A 13,290-nucleotide genomic window follows, 5' to 3' on the forward strand; every position below is an offset into this window, starting at 1 on the left:
ATCTTGTATTACACAGGTAAAGAGAGCGTTATGTTTTATATGTATTGGATTACACAAGTATTTTTGCAGTTTAAAAATCTTAAGAGTATATGGTTGCAAAAAACATTAAAATTAAATATCTGAATAGGGCCCCAAAGATAGCATACTGCAAGTATGACTGTCGTGACACAATGGAGTCAATTATTCCCAGATAGAGAAAAATTTACTCTGTAAACAGTATATGTAAATACTGCAAGAAACTAGAACTTGCCCCAATATACATATATCTATATCCAAAAATCTTTTTTAAATGCTTTGTTACTGAGTCTTCTTTACAGAGTGGCTCATATCAGGGTAGTGAACCACAGGGATACTCATTTAAAATAAAAGGAATTAGAAACTTAGAATATCCAATATTCAACAGAATCTGAAATTTAACTATTGCATATTCTTTACTTATATGCAGTGGGAATAGAGATCAAAAGACTGATATTGTGTACATCTGTGTCTCTTGAAAATGGTAAGAGGCAGAGTTTCTTGCCTTAATTCCTTGGTATGGTCCTAATATTTACTGTTTTCATAAACAGAAAATTATTTTTCTGTAAACGGTTTTGTTTATGTTTTTAAAGTTGTGACCATCTAACTGTAACAAGACTAAAACTGACATGTATAAACTTTGAAAAGGTAACAGAAAAAATTAAGTTATGGATACAGATTCAGACTGAATGAAACTAGATCCCTTCTCCTGTTTCAGGAGAGTGATAGGATTTATTTTTTTTTTATTACAAGTCTTGTAAACATTGTTAGATATATGAGACCATTATAACAGTACTTTTGAATCAACAAAGTTACTGAACAGCTCATTAAAATAAATTTCTCTTCTTTACTAAAATTTAGGAATAGAATCAAGCCCTTGGTGTTAGGATACATGTCCCCAAAATATTAGGGAACAAATATTACAAGCACCCTGCTAATGGCTATCACTGATAGTGCTGATTGTAGTTGTATGCAAAATAAAATCTGTTTTTAACATACTGAGTAGCGATTTTAATAATGGGAAAATTCTTGCTGAACTACAAAAAGTAGACTAGGGCAGTATGTTTTGCCCTAGAACAGAACAGATGGCAGTGGGCTGACAAACTGATCCTAAGAGACCGACTGCAAAGACTTACAGAGCGATACTAGCATCACGCTCCCGGTTTCAGGGGGGTGGGGGTGTGTGTGGGGGGTGTGTGTGTTTTGTTTTGAAGAACCTTTGATGATGGCAATGTGAGAAAAAAAACACTAGTCAGAATTTTGGGTATTTAAAAGAGTCCCTCCCTTTCCCCTTAATGTTAAGTAGTCCTTGCTCTTTTCTCATGCCCCTTAAAATAGTAGTGGCACCTACCCTTCCAGTTCAGAGCTAAGGAACAGGGCTCCCATGAAAGTCAATATTATTCCACACCAATGTGCAGTACAAGTCATTAAGTAATGCGGGATGCCACAACTGTATCAGTTGGATAGTACCCTGATATTGATTACTGCAGACATTGTAATCAGAAGTTACATCTACGTATGAGGTGGCTTAAAAAAAGCCACATTTCCTGATCATCTTTACCTATAGTAAACCAAATTATTTGCAGATACGTCTTCATTATTTACATGTCAACTATACAAGTAATACAACACCTCTCAGTTGAGCACCAGTGCTGACTTAAGGGGTAATGCCTTCAAGTCAGAGTATTAGTATTCCCAGTTACAAGTGAATTCTGATATACTTCCACAAGTTTCCCTTTTCTGTATTGGTTGTATTCAGACCACTTCTTTGTTCGTGTCCATCTTCCACATTCCAAGGAGATTATTAGTAATAGCAGCAGTTTTATAGAAGGTGTAGGTATCATCGACAGCTTTCACAGCATGATCAGCTCAGATCTTTTTAAAAGAAAAGACCATAAAATCCACTGATCTGGATTGTAAGGTTTTACCAAGAGTTCATTAAATGGAGTCTATATACAATTAATATGAGAATAAATGTTTGAAACAGACTCAGCTTCTGTGTGCAAACAATGGGATGTCCAACAGTGGCAGGAGTCCACATTTAATTCAAGGGCAGCAGGGAACCCACTTGTCCTGTGCGTCAGTGAATTACGCCAGTCATGTCACCTTGGTTTAGAGTAACCATAAGGATACCGAAGAATCAGACTGTCGTGACTAGGTAAGACATGAGTGCTGTAGTATTCAACCAAACTTCCCACGTTCAAAAACATGATGCCTGAATCCAGGTAAAACTTGCAATCCTGTTGTAGAACAAAACCATATGTAATCATTGACTGTAATTTTTCCAACTCAACATTTAAAAAAACCCACATCATCAGTTCTTTCAAACAAGCTACTACTTTGCAAACTAGTCACCTACACAAATAAGTCCAAATTAAAGTCAGGAATTTAATATTCCTCCCTTTAGGATTTGCCTGGAGCTGAAATTTAAATGTGAACATTTACACCTAGTTTGTCCTTCGCACGATATGCCAAATCAGAAGCACAGACCTGAGTACACAAACTTCCATCCTAGACTAGATATTTTTAAATCAGCTTATTTTTACTTTTAGGAATAGGAAGAAGTTTAGACTTTAACTTGTTAGTTCTGATACATACCTATACACAGGCACACTTTATACACATATATATACATGAAATTCATACAGGCATACATGCACACACAGAGCAGCTACTGACCTTTTCAAAGATTCTGTAGTTTCTCACTTTTTCTGCAGATTCGTCCCATACAACCAATACCTTTAAGAAGAAAAATGCAACATATTCAGTCTATGCTAATAAGCTCTTCTAAGTCAATGTATCATTAATGAATTAGTTACAATCCAGTCTAAAACACCCACAAAAATCACTGAAGTTATGATAGTGATTGTCTCAGATTTACTTGCTTTAAGGAAAAAGCACATCTAAATTCTTATTATATATTGAAGATACAGTATCTCTGAATCGAAAAGGGTTTTGGGGTGTAGATTCAGCAATTGCAAGTTACCTTTCCAGGCTTAGTGGATGAGTTCCTAATACAGTACAATCCATTTTGTGGTTGTCCTCGTGGGCTACTAGCTTTAAATGTCCTAAAAAGAATACAGCAGTTACATATGTTAGCATTTTCCAAAACAGACAAGTAAAATGACTCGATTCTTAAAATTCTTATGATGAATCTCTGCTTTGGTTGTATTAATTCATAGTACATCATAGCTAAAAGAATTTCACTGTTCTAGCATCTGAACCAGCAACACAGCACAGAAAATCTGGCTTTCCGTCCCATCTAGCATCCTGGCAGAACAACCTTCTCCAGATGGAGTAAAATCACTTTGCAAGTAGTATTCATTTTCAATTGATACAGGAGCACTGAACTAACTCCCTTGAAAAGCAATTTCCATATTAAAGGAATTTAAATACTTTCGTTTTGTTTTTAAACACAAATGGTACCTATCAAAATGATCTTTGGACTACTATTCAGTGCAGGTTTTTGTAGGACTTCAACTATTTTAAAGTAACACTCTACCTTTCAACTTCAAAGGATTCGGAGGTATTAAGAAATATTGAAGCAGGCAGCCCAACCTTTAAAAAAAAAAAAAAAGAAGAAAATAAATCACTGTGTAAGTCAATGACAACTCAAAATGCTAGTGACTTATTATGCAAATAAGCTACAGCCATCAGTATCTGAAATTATTAATGGTGATTTAATTTTTACTTTATGCTTCTTCCTCTACTACATCCAATATTAAAGGCCAGAATTTATCAAGGCATTCTTTAAAGCTCCAAAATAAATAAATAATAATTAAAAAAAAAAATAATCACATAGTGCTGTGTTTTCAGAAAGATTTTTTTTTCCTGAAATATGCATTTAAAATGTTCCCAAAAGCATACGTAAGCAAGAAAAATACTTTTTGAGAATGGATCATTTGCTTGATCTTACTTTTTCATAGTCATCATCAGAATCATCATCAGGTTGGTTTGGCTTGGAAGGTACTGCTGGTTTTTCAAATGAGAAGCTTCTAAAACTCTGTCCATCTGGTGGTGATCTCCTGGCAGAAACAGAACAAAAACTGAAGGACATCTCCTCAGGAAAATAGAACAAACATACACAAAACACTGAAGGGATAATAAAACTAGAACTGAAGAGCAAGTTTCAGTTTAGTCCCCAAATCACAGCTTAATTTAGATTGGAAAGGACCTCTGGAGATCATTTAGTCCAAGCTCCTGCACAAAGCAGGTCCAACTAGATCAAGTAGCTCAGGAAGCAGTGTCCTGTCAAGTTTTTACTATCTCCAAGGATGGAGATTCCATAACCTTTCCGCAGCAACTTGTTCTGTTGTTTCACCATCCACATGGTGACAAGTTTTTCCTAATACCTAGCTGTAATATCCCAGGTTGTGACTTCTGCCTGTGGCCTCTTATCCTATCACTACAGGCCTCTCAGGTGTTGCTCTGTCTTCTCCATACCCACCCATTAAGTAGTTGTAGACAGCAGTGATCTCCCATTAGCCTTCCTAAAGGTTGAACGAATCCAGTTCTCTCGGCCTTTTCTCACATATCATGTGCTACAGCCCAAACACCTTGGTGGCCTTCCACTGGACTCACTCCAGTATATATGTCTTTCTTGGACTGTCCTTAAAGTGTTTATTGGTTAAATAAACCAATTCTTCAGAGTTCTTCAAAGTTCTTCAGAGCTGCTAAATGATCCAATGGACAAAAATATTTTCATCTGACTCACCACCATAACTAGTTCAACATCCCTTACTAAAGCTGATCTTAATATAAAATGAAACACTTCCTATCTCCACAGAAACCTAAAATTGTTTTTTGCAGTTCACTGAGGTTCTGACATAAAGGCTTCTTATTCACTGTGATCAAAGGCTTCTAGGTCTTTAAGACGGACCTGAAAACAAATGAACTATAAAATTTTGGTGTTGGGTTTGTTGTTTTTTAAAAAAAAGTGTTGTTTATCTACTATTTCTTTCTGAACTATTTCAGAAGCTAAACTCATTGCAAAATTTTCAAACAACAAATACAGAGGCAAAAAAGCACAACACTGAGGAAGAGAGGTATGGTGCAGGGAAGAGCAACAGATGTCAATGTGAATCTCAGAAATATGTCTGCCAATGAGTTAACTAATCCACAATGGAAAAACATAATAGTGCGTTGTATTTTCGTACTTACTGTAACTGGGGACATGAAGACTTCTCTGGTCTAGGCTTGATTCCAGGGGGCTGGTGGCTTGGCACAGGTGGCTTTGGGAGCACTGGTGGCACAAACAGTCCAGGTTTGCCATGTTCTCTTGGCACTCTGGGCTCTACTGGCTTTTCAGTTAACTGTGACAGCTTGGGTTTACTGCTTGGTAGTGGAGGAGGAGTTCGCGGTGAAAGGTTTAAGGTTTTTAGCTTCTCGCATCCTTCTGAAGTAGCAAGAACTTGAGCTAGAGGCAGAGGCTCTGGAAGCAGCGAGCAAGATTCTTTGACACACTGAGGCTTTTTGAAAAGAGGCAGAGGGGGCACAGGGGGCAGCTGTTCACTTAGTCTACGGCTTGAGGATTGAATCTTTACATTAGGTTCAGCTCGACACTGTAACTGATGTTCTCTCACGTTTAAGATCTCCTCTAGTTTGATATCAGGTAAGCTTCTTTTAGGAGGCGGTGGTGGTACTGGGACAGTAGATTTTCCAGCAAAGGAATTTGCCCTTGATTCTGAATAGGCAGTTTTTCTGACATGAGGAACTGGTGGAGGCGGGTAGGCTGGGGGCAGGACCATATCTACAGAAAGAAAACATCCAAAACACATGACACACTGAGGGGAAACACAGTACGTCAAGAAACAAAACTTTTCAGATTTATTTTCCACGTGAATCAAGTTATTTCTTTGGCATCTGATCTGATAGTACCCAAAATACTGAATAAGCATTTAACTTTCAGCACAATTCTGAATGTTAAGTGTAGTAAACTCCTGCAATTTTTATTCAGGCATGGCTTATGATGACTTTGCAGAGTTTTCCCTTGGCTAAAAATAAAGAAAAAGAGACTACATTAAAAGCATTACCCCTCCTCCAGACTGATGACCAGATATAGGTCCTTCCAGGGCAGGAGGTCTGCAAGAAAACATGCCCTTAGAGGCATGTAACACACTGTAAATTGTTACTGCTGTTACTAGGAACTTTTGACCCTAAATACCTCTCAAAATTAGATACCTGTGCATTATTTCAGTTATTTTACCACCTGCAATGCTTAAGATATGACCAAGCGAAAATAATAATCTGGCATTCTACATGAACATTGCCTTCACTGGTGGCTGTTCATGGGGCCTTTTGTGAAGGGAATGAAAGAAATCACATACCATCTTTCACTATGTCAGAAGTATCTGGCTGCAAGTAAGACTCATCATCCTCTTCCTGGTCGTAATCTGCAGATAAAAAAAAAACCCAAAACATAAAAAAAATAAAATAATCAGTGTGTCAGACTCTGATAAGTACGCCTGGAACCAAGAAAGAGTATTGAGTATTTATTGCTTTTTAACAAACAAATATTTTTGAGTTAATTTCTTTTTAAAAGAGGTGGAAAAAAAATTTAAATTTTGGTCCACCTCTTTGCTATTTACAATAGGTGTTTCTTTAAATTTTGATGTAAATTAAGAAAGCCATCACTTACAACAGTGGGAGATGAACTACACTGCACATTAATTTTTTTCCATCTTTCAAGTTAAAATTTACTTTCTGGTGATACTTTCTAGTGTTACAGCCTTCCTGAGAAAAATTCAAATCAGTTGCAGACATACAACCAAATGGATGCACTGGCAAAACCAGTTGGAAAAAATAATTCCCAAAACCTAATCCTAACACAGAAACATTGATGATTTTTTAAGCCTAAGCAAGCCTAGCGATCTACAAAACAATTAATTTTCCGTGCTCTGGCAACAACAAGAACAGAAAAAGGATCACAAAAAGTGGCTTAAATGGTTTCAATGTTGCCTTTAACTGTAAGTCAGAATAACCAAGACATGAAAAACATGCTACTTCTAGGCAATAATTTCTCATCATTAACTATGATAGGAGCCAAGGCAATATGCAGTATTTTCCCAGAGAGTATCTGATAAAAATTAGTTAGCTCTTCTAATTTTCCTAATTTAAACTCCTGCTAGGCCTCCTAACATAATTCATACACAGAAGTACTAAACTACAATCCTACATGAAATGCTGATGAGTCTGTTTTTCTCTGCTTTGCAGTAATTGAACCGGATTTCCTGAAAAGACTCACTCCTGCCTTTTTGTCCTACTCAGGAAAAATAGTCAGGAATTTCCTTACAGGAAATGAGAGTACTTGCTCTAATCCTTAGCAATCTGAAAGGGCAGATAGGAAAACGCCTAGTAAAGGAACTATGTTGAACCTTGAGGCGAGGCATCTCATGTTGGATTTTACTAACACATTTCTTGACTAGGAAGTCAGTTGCTGAAATATGCTGTAAAGGCCTATCTGACAGGCTTTCTGTAATGTTCTCATTTCTAATTAAAAAATAAACTTAGCCAGGACTGTTTACTGTGAAACAACTAGAGCAGTGAACAGATATCAAACTTTGATTAAAAAAGGCTATGCTGAGAATGAGATTTTCAGAGCCTTACTTTAAATAGTTACTCAGTTTGAGAGTCATTGAAGAATGTTATCCTGTGTGTTTCACATAGGCCCATCCTATGCCTAACATAAGATCTTCCTGAACTGGAGGGATGATCAATTCTGTTTCATACTAAACAGACTAAACACAGATGCAACAACATGCCAGTGCAGGTGACTGCTTGTTTTGCAGGACAGGTGAATTAATTTTACAGTCTAGATAGGAGGTAACTAGCTCCACAGTGTTTTACTACATTGTCTCTGCATGTTTTCAGAACATACTTTTAAGTGACTAATATCTTATTATTATAATTATATTCAATTATTGTCAATAATATTCAATTGCCATAATAAAGACCACTTTGTATTTCCACACTAGGACCTATGGACATACTCAAAAGTTTTATCTTTTTGCTAGATCTACACACTCTCCAACATGTAGTCATAATATAAATTTTAAATATTATTTATTAGGGTGTTGGATATTTCCTTGAAAGAACTGAATTTCTTGAGTTACCATTTATTTTTACTTATGGTTTATGGCACAGAATATCTGCTTCTGATTTAAAATTACAACTACACATCTTGTAAAAACAAGAATTTACAGTTGCAAATTAGATCGCTTCGCTTAAGCTATGGGAATAGTTCCTGCAGAATCCTAAAGAAATAAATAAGCAAATAAATCTTATTTAAAATTCTAAATCTAAAAGTCTAAATTTGTCACCTTCATTATCTGCTGAATGCTGAGAATACTTGATATCAATGGGACGTTCTACTGAGCCGTAGAAACTGTCTGCATCAGAACCAGAGTCACTGCAAAAGAAAAGACAGAGTACCTTCTTCATCACTGTGCTGTGGGTCTTGGGACAGTAAACATGTCTGGTAGCAGGACTGCAGCACTGGAAAAGCAGAAGCAATCTACTCCTATTTCCTAATTAACAGCCAGATACGTTGCTACTGTCATTTTAAAGTTTTTATTTGTTTTACACAAAGCTGACGTTTAAAGTTCTCTTAGTAAAAAGATTTATTTTTGTCTTCATATTCTTTAAACTATGTGCTAGGAAGGCCTTTGATTCTTACCTTACTGCACCTGTTTTTATGTAACAGTAAATTACTTGTAGGTGCAAAGATCCTAGAACACCATTGTCAAGAGCTAGTGCAAAAGAGATAAAAAACAAATAATTATTAATGGTTGATACCTGAATTCTGTTATTGTTTCTTTCTTCTCATGGTAGTGATCAATTTCCCTCCTCAGGGATAGCATCCAGTTCTAAATAAGAATAAAAATACAACATTCAACACACTCATCTTTAAATCATGATTTTCAGAGGAACCCAAAGAACTAGGTATATAAATTTCAGTGACAGCTGCGTGTCCAGTTCATTTAGATTTTAGGGAAGTACAAGATTCACTTTCTGCTTCAAGGAAAATTATACTGCAAAAGAAGAAGAAAGTTACCTTTCTTTCATCTTCAGAAGAAGCTGAAAAAAACCATGTTCTGTGCTTCTTACTAATGTGAACTAACTTGAAAGGAAACACATTGCTTGATGTTGTCTCTTCAGCTGCCCGCATAACCCTGAGAAACAGAACAACCAATACATGAAAAACTTATTCTCTAAGTTAATTCTGCTCTGCAAGTCATAAAGCTCTGACAGAAAGCAGTTTTATTGGTCAGTTTTGCCTTACCAAAAATAACCCCCAAGCCCAGGAAAACGCCACCAAAATCCCCATATGTGCATTTGTTATACTTCTCCATTAAAGTGGTAGAAAGGACAACGTGAGAGTGCTGACAGGAGAAAAAGCACTAGTTAAACCAGAAGCCACTTAAAAATGTGGCTTTCACCTGTATAAGAGTTTTAATGAATTGCATTAATTCACAAGCTTCACACCATGGCAAGAAGGATTTAGGGTGCCTGTGGTCCTTATTTCAGAAGGGTACAGAGAAGAAATCAAAACACAAGCAGTCCATGAAAATAAATGAGAACTAATATTAAAAGTTAAATTAATTTTGCCACTTTTCCTTTTTAAAATAATAATGTGCAAGAAATGTTTATAACAAGCATAACTCAGCCTCTTTCACAAAATGCATTCGATATGTTTGTTTCGTTTTATTTTTTCCCCCCAAAGGAGTCTCAAATGAGGAAATTCCTTACACACAAAAATTTGGTTGTAAATGCTCACTATGAGGCTTTGGAACAAATAGGGAGACTAAAACCCTAAGACTGTGGGTAATCTAAAAGTAATTTTAAGATTTATTCAGCATGAGCCACAGAGAAATCTGATTAAAGTTTTTACTGTCATTCTTATACAGTATTTCCATAAGTCCTTAATATTTAGGGAAGGTGGTTTGTAAACATAGGAAGAAAAGATTGTCAGAGACATTTGGTTAGGTACCTAATCAAGATGACATTGTTTTGGCCTTTCAATACTTAAAGGGGGCTTATAAGAAAGATGGGGACAAACTTTTCAGTAGGGCCTGTTGTAAGCATTCCTATAAAATACAGCATTGTTGTGGTCAGTTAGGAAGCTCTCATGTTCTAACAACAGATATTTCCTTATTCCAAAAGTCTGAGAACATTATGCAGTACAAGAATAACATACATGTTTACAAATACAATAAAATTGCAGTGGTTAGGATCAATAATGTGGTATTTCTCCAAATTCTCATCAATTACAACAGCAATTTCCCAAAGTTAGGTTGGACTTCTATTAGTAGGCCTTGTATGTAGCTGCACTCAGTCAGATTCTGATAGTGCTAGTTAACTTAAAAGTCATTATTTTTGTCTTCGACTTAAAAAGCAAATATTAAGATTTATAATGTGTAGCAAAATGAGCCAGACATTTTGCAAATGCATTCTCTCATTTTTCACTCTTGTAGTTGATTCAATTTTAACGCTAATTAGTGTTAATGAATCAGTAACTCCATAAAAATTCCTTTCTGATTCCCTTCTGGTTTTGTGAGGATCATTGAAATCACTAGAGAACAAAGATTGTTTGTGTGAAAGAACCCACATGTATCTGCATGTGCAAAGTCTCCATTAAGTCAGTAACAAAAGTAAGCCCATTGCAGTTTTAACAGCTTTACTGATTAAATTACGAAAGATGAAGGCTATACACTTGCAAAGCACAGGAAATGTCATATATACAATCTGAAAGGAATACATCTCTTGGAATCAGAGAACAGTGCTTAACCCAAACAACAGATGTAGTTGAGTTTAACTTAGTTGGAAAGGAAAGCCCTAGCCCTCTACATTAAGTAAAAGGAGCTTGGGTGTTAAATAAGTTCTTTGGCACTCACCTGTTGTAACCATTCAAAGAAAATGCACCCTGTGGAGATGCAGATGTGCTGCTCTTAAAATAGTAAATACATCCCTCATGGATAATCACAAATCTCAACGGCCCTGAAAAGATAAAGAAAAAAGTGAGCAGAATATAAATCCAAAGGCAGTACATTAACTAAAACCTCTTAACTTGGGTAGAATTATTGTTAGTAATTTTATTAATCATTACAAAAAAGCACAAACTAGTTAAGTGACAGCTTGTTGATGAGCAGCCATATTGTAAAGCTTTCCATTCACAGAGTTTCTGGAGTAAGGGTAGTATTTGCTTCCCTCATTTGAGGGGCAGCTGATCTGATAACTTGAAAAGCAGCCTATGAGACTGCAGGTCTGACCTCCACCTGTGCTCCTGTACTGGAGGAATAAGCTACTGTAAGAATGCAACCTAAAACAAAATGGGAGAAAGGCAGCCACAGACTACAAATACATATTTATGTCCATCCCAAAACCACGATAGTATCTCCCTCTCTTCTTTCACCTCAAGTACATAAAGCTGCCAATAAAACATTTTCTTTTCTTTTTTTAAAGGGGCCAATATTCATTCCTTTATCAAAGGTAGCAATCTTTGTTCTTAACTATATAAATATAGTTTAGTTATAAAGAAATAGCAAATGAAGAGCATATAAATAAACTCCAAATGTTGTTTTCTCTATTTAAATCGATTCTGACTCCAGAAGCAATTACTGTTTTTAAGTACAGCCTAATGTTGGCAGTGAGAATGTTTCCATTTCACAACAGCAGTAGTAGATGGGGATATTTTTACAGTACAGAATAACCAACTGGAAAAAAAGCTGAGTACTAATTTATTTCAGAAAAGAATATTTGAAATTGATACATATCCCGGGAATCTGTTCCTGTTTTTAACATCTTACTTGTGAAGGACTAGACAAGAGATTTAACCAAGTAAAAGAAAATCAACCACAACATTTATCACATAAGATTTACAGTTCCAAAACAATTAAAGGAAATTCTTTCAGTATAGGTCTTTCATACATATATTCCAATAAAATTGTAATCTATTACTGATAAAAGTAAGTGGAAGAACAGCTTCATTAAACAGTCTGCTAACATGAAATGTGTTAATGGCCTCAAAGGCAAGCATTTAAAACATTTAATTTAAAACATTAGGTAATAACTCATTCAACTTACACTTCAAGATCTGCAGCTGGGTGCCTCCTTTTTTATGAAGATACCCTGATTTGGTCACTCCTCCAGGCATTGTCAAAAGGTTTTGTGCTCCAATTGCCTTCATTGGGACTGGCCAGACCTGCTCCTGCAAGGCCATCGTTCTGCAATGTAGAATAATTAAAAACAGTTTAAAACTTAGATTTTACTTTAAGAAATAAGTACCGAGAAACAAAGCTTGTTTCCTTAAACAAGTTTTCCAAACAACTAACACGGTTCAGCAGTCAAGTATGTAGCACAGACAAGTGTTCATAGATTCCAGGAAGTTTGTAATATATAAAAAACATGGTTGCAAAAAGTCCCGATTTATTTTTATACAGCTCTCAAAAGTGATTGACAGTTGTTGAAACAATGGAAGAGTGCTTAGTAAATGTTAAGTATTTATGTTTTAAAAATGCCTCAGATAACACTGTGAGACTTAATCAGGTAGGTGACTAGAAAGAAAATCAGTTTCTTCTCCAAAGTTCCCTGCTACACACGTGTATACAATATAATTTTCTGTATAATGAGGGAATCAATAGTCATATTTTAGTAACTGCAATATCCAATACTACTTACTCCTTATATTTACACGTTTTATTCTGAATGAAAGCATTAGCATATAATCCCATACAGGATGTTATATGTGACAGCATCCTGTGCAAATGAAGTTTATCTCATATTGCTGCAGACTGCTGTTTAATTTATATATCAGTTATTAACACCATGCTCTATCAAGCAGCTTTGCAGTTACCACTCTTTCTGCTATCATCTTAAACAGGTTAGCCAAAAAATTAGTTTCTTAGTAGTAGTTTTTCTGTCTGATATATCACTATGATATCTTTCTTTCAACTGGCAACCAAACTAGGCTAAAAATCCTACTGTGTAACAGAGAAAAGAAATCATGTATGAACTGAATGGGAAGTTTGACCTAGACATAAAATGGTCTGTTATCCTCAGGTGAAGGGCTAGAGACCTTTGCTGGTAAGAGGCAAATTAATGAAGTTCCAGTTAGTTAGATTCTGATAAAGGAATGATTGTTTAGAACCGAAAAGCTTTTAGTGGAGGACTGAAATCTAGTGGATCCTGTTTGCTGCTTCTTTCCCCAAAAGGGGCCGCAATGGAAGTCAATAGTGCAGCTCGGTACAGGAATCCAAGAGCCTACAGCACAACACACCT

At 35.9% G+C, this 13,290-nt stretch overlaps 1 protein-coding gene across 5 annotated transcripts in view; it reads right to left on the reverse strand.

Annotated features, from left to right (window-relative positions):
* Positions 1–746: 746 nt before the first annotated feature.
* SH3BP2 (SH3 domain binding protein 2) overlaps positions 747–13,290 on the reverse strand; it is a 40,272-nt gene continuing 27,728 nt past the window's right edge. For all 5 annotated transcript variants that reach the window (XM_075752604.1, XM_075752606.1, XM_075752605.1 and 2 more), the window contains 12 exons: positions 12,097–12,236; positions 10,908–11,010; positions 9,068–9,185; positions 8,809–8,879; positions 8,334–8,422; positions 6,342–6,407; positions 5,176–5,764; positions 3,932–4,040; positions 3,518–3,573; positions 3,002–3,083; positions 2,695–2,754; positions 747–2,255 (listed from right to left, as the gene is read on the reverse strand). In XM_075752604.1, the coding sequence (XP_075608719.1) occupies positions 2,118–2,255; positions 2,695–2,754; positions 3,002–3,083; positions 3,518–3,573; positions 3,932–4,040; positions 5,176–5,764; positions 6,342–6,407; positions 8,334–8,422; positions 8,809–8,879; positions 9,068–9,185; positions 10,908–11,010; positions 12,097–12,232 (1,617 nt within the window). In that variant the 5' untranslated portion in view covers positions 12,233–12,236 and the 3' untranslated portion in view covers positions 747–2,117. The remainder of the gene's footprint in view (positions 2,256–2,694; positions 2,755–3,001; positions 3,084–3,517; positions 3,574–3,931; positions 4,041–5,175; positions 5,765–6,341; positions 6,408–8,333; positions 8,423–8,808; positions 8,880–9,067; positions 9,186–10,907; positions 11,011–12,096; positions 12,237–13,290) is intronic.

Source organism: Balearica regulorum, chromosome 4, assembly GCF_011004875.1.
Source record: "Balearica regulorum gibbericeps isolate bBalReg1 chromosome 4, bBalReg1.pri, whole genome shotgun sequence".
Classification (NCBI taxonomy): domain Eukaryota; kingdom Metazoa; phylum Chordata; class Aves; order Gruiformes; family Gruidae; genus Balearica; species Balearica regulorum.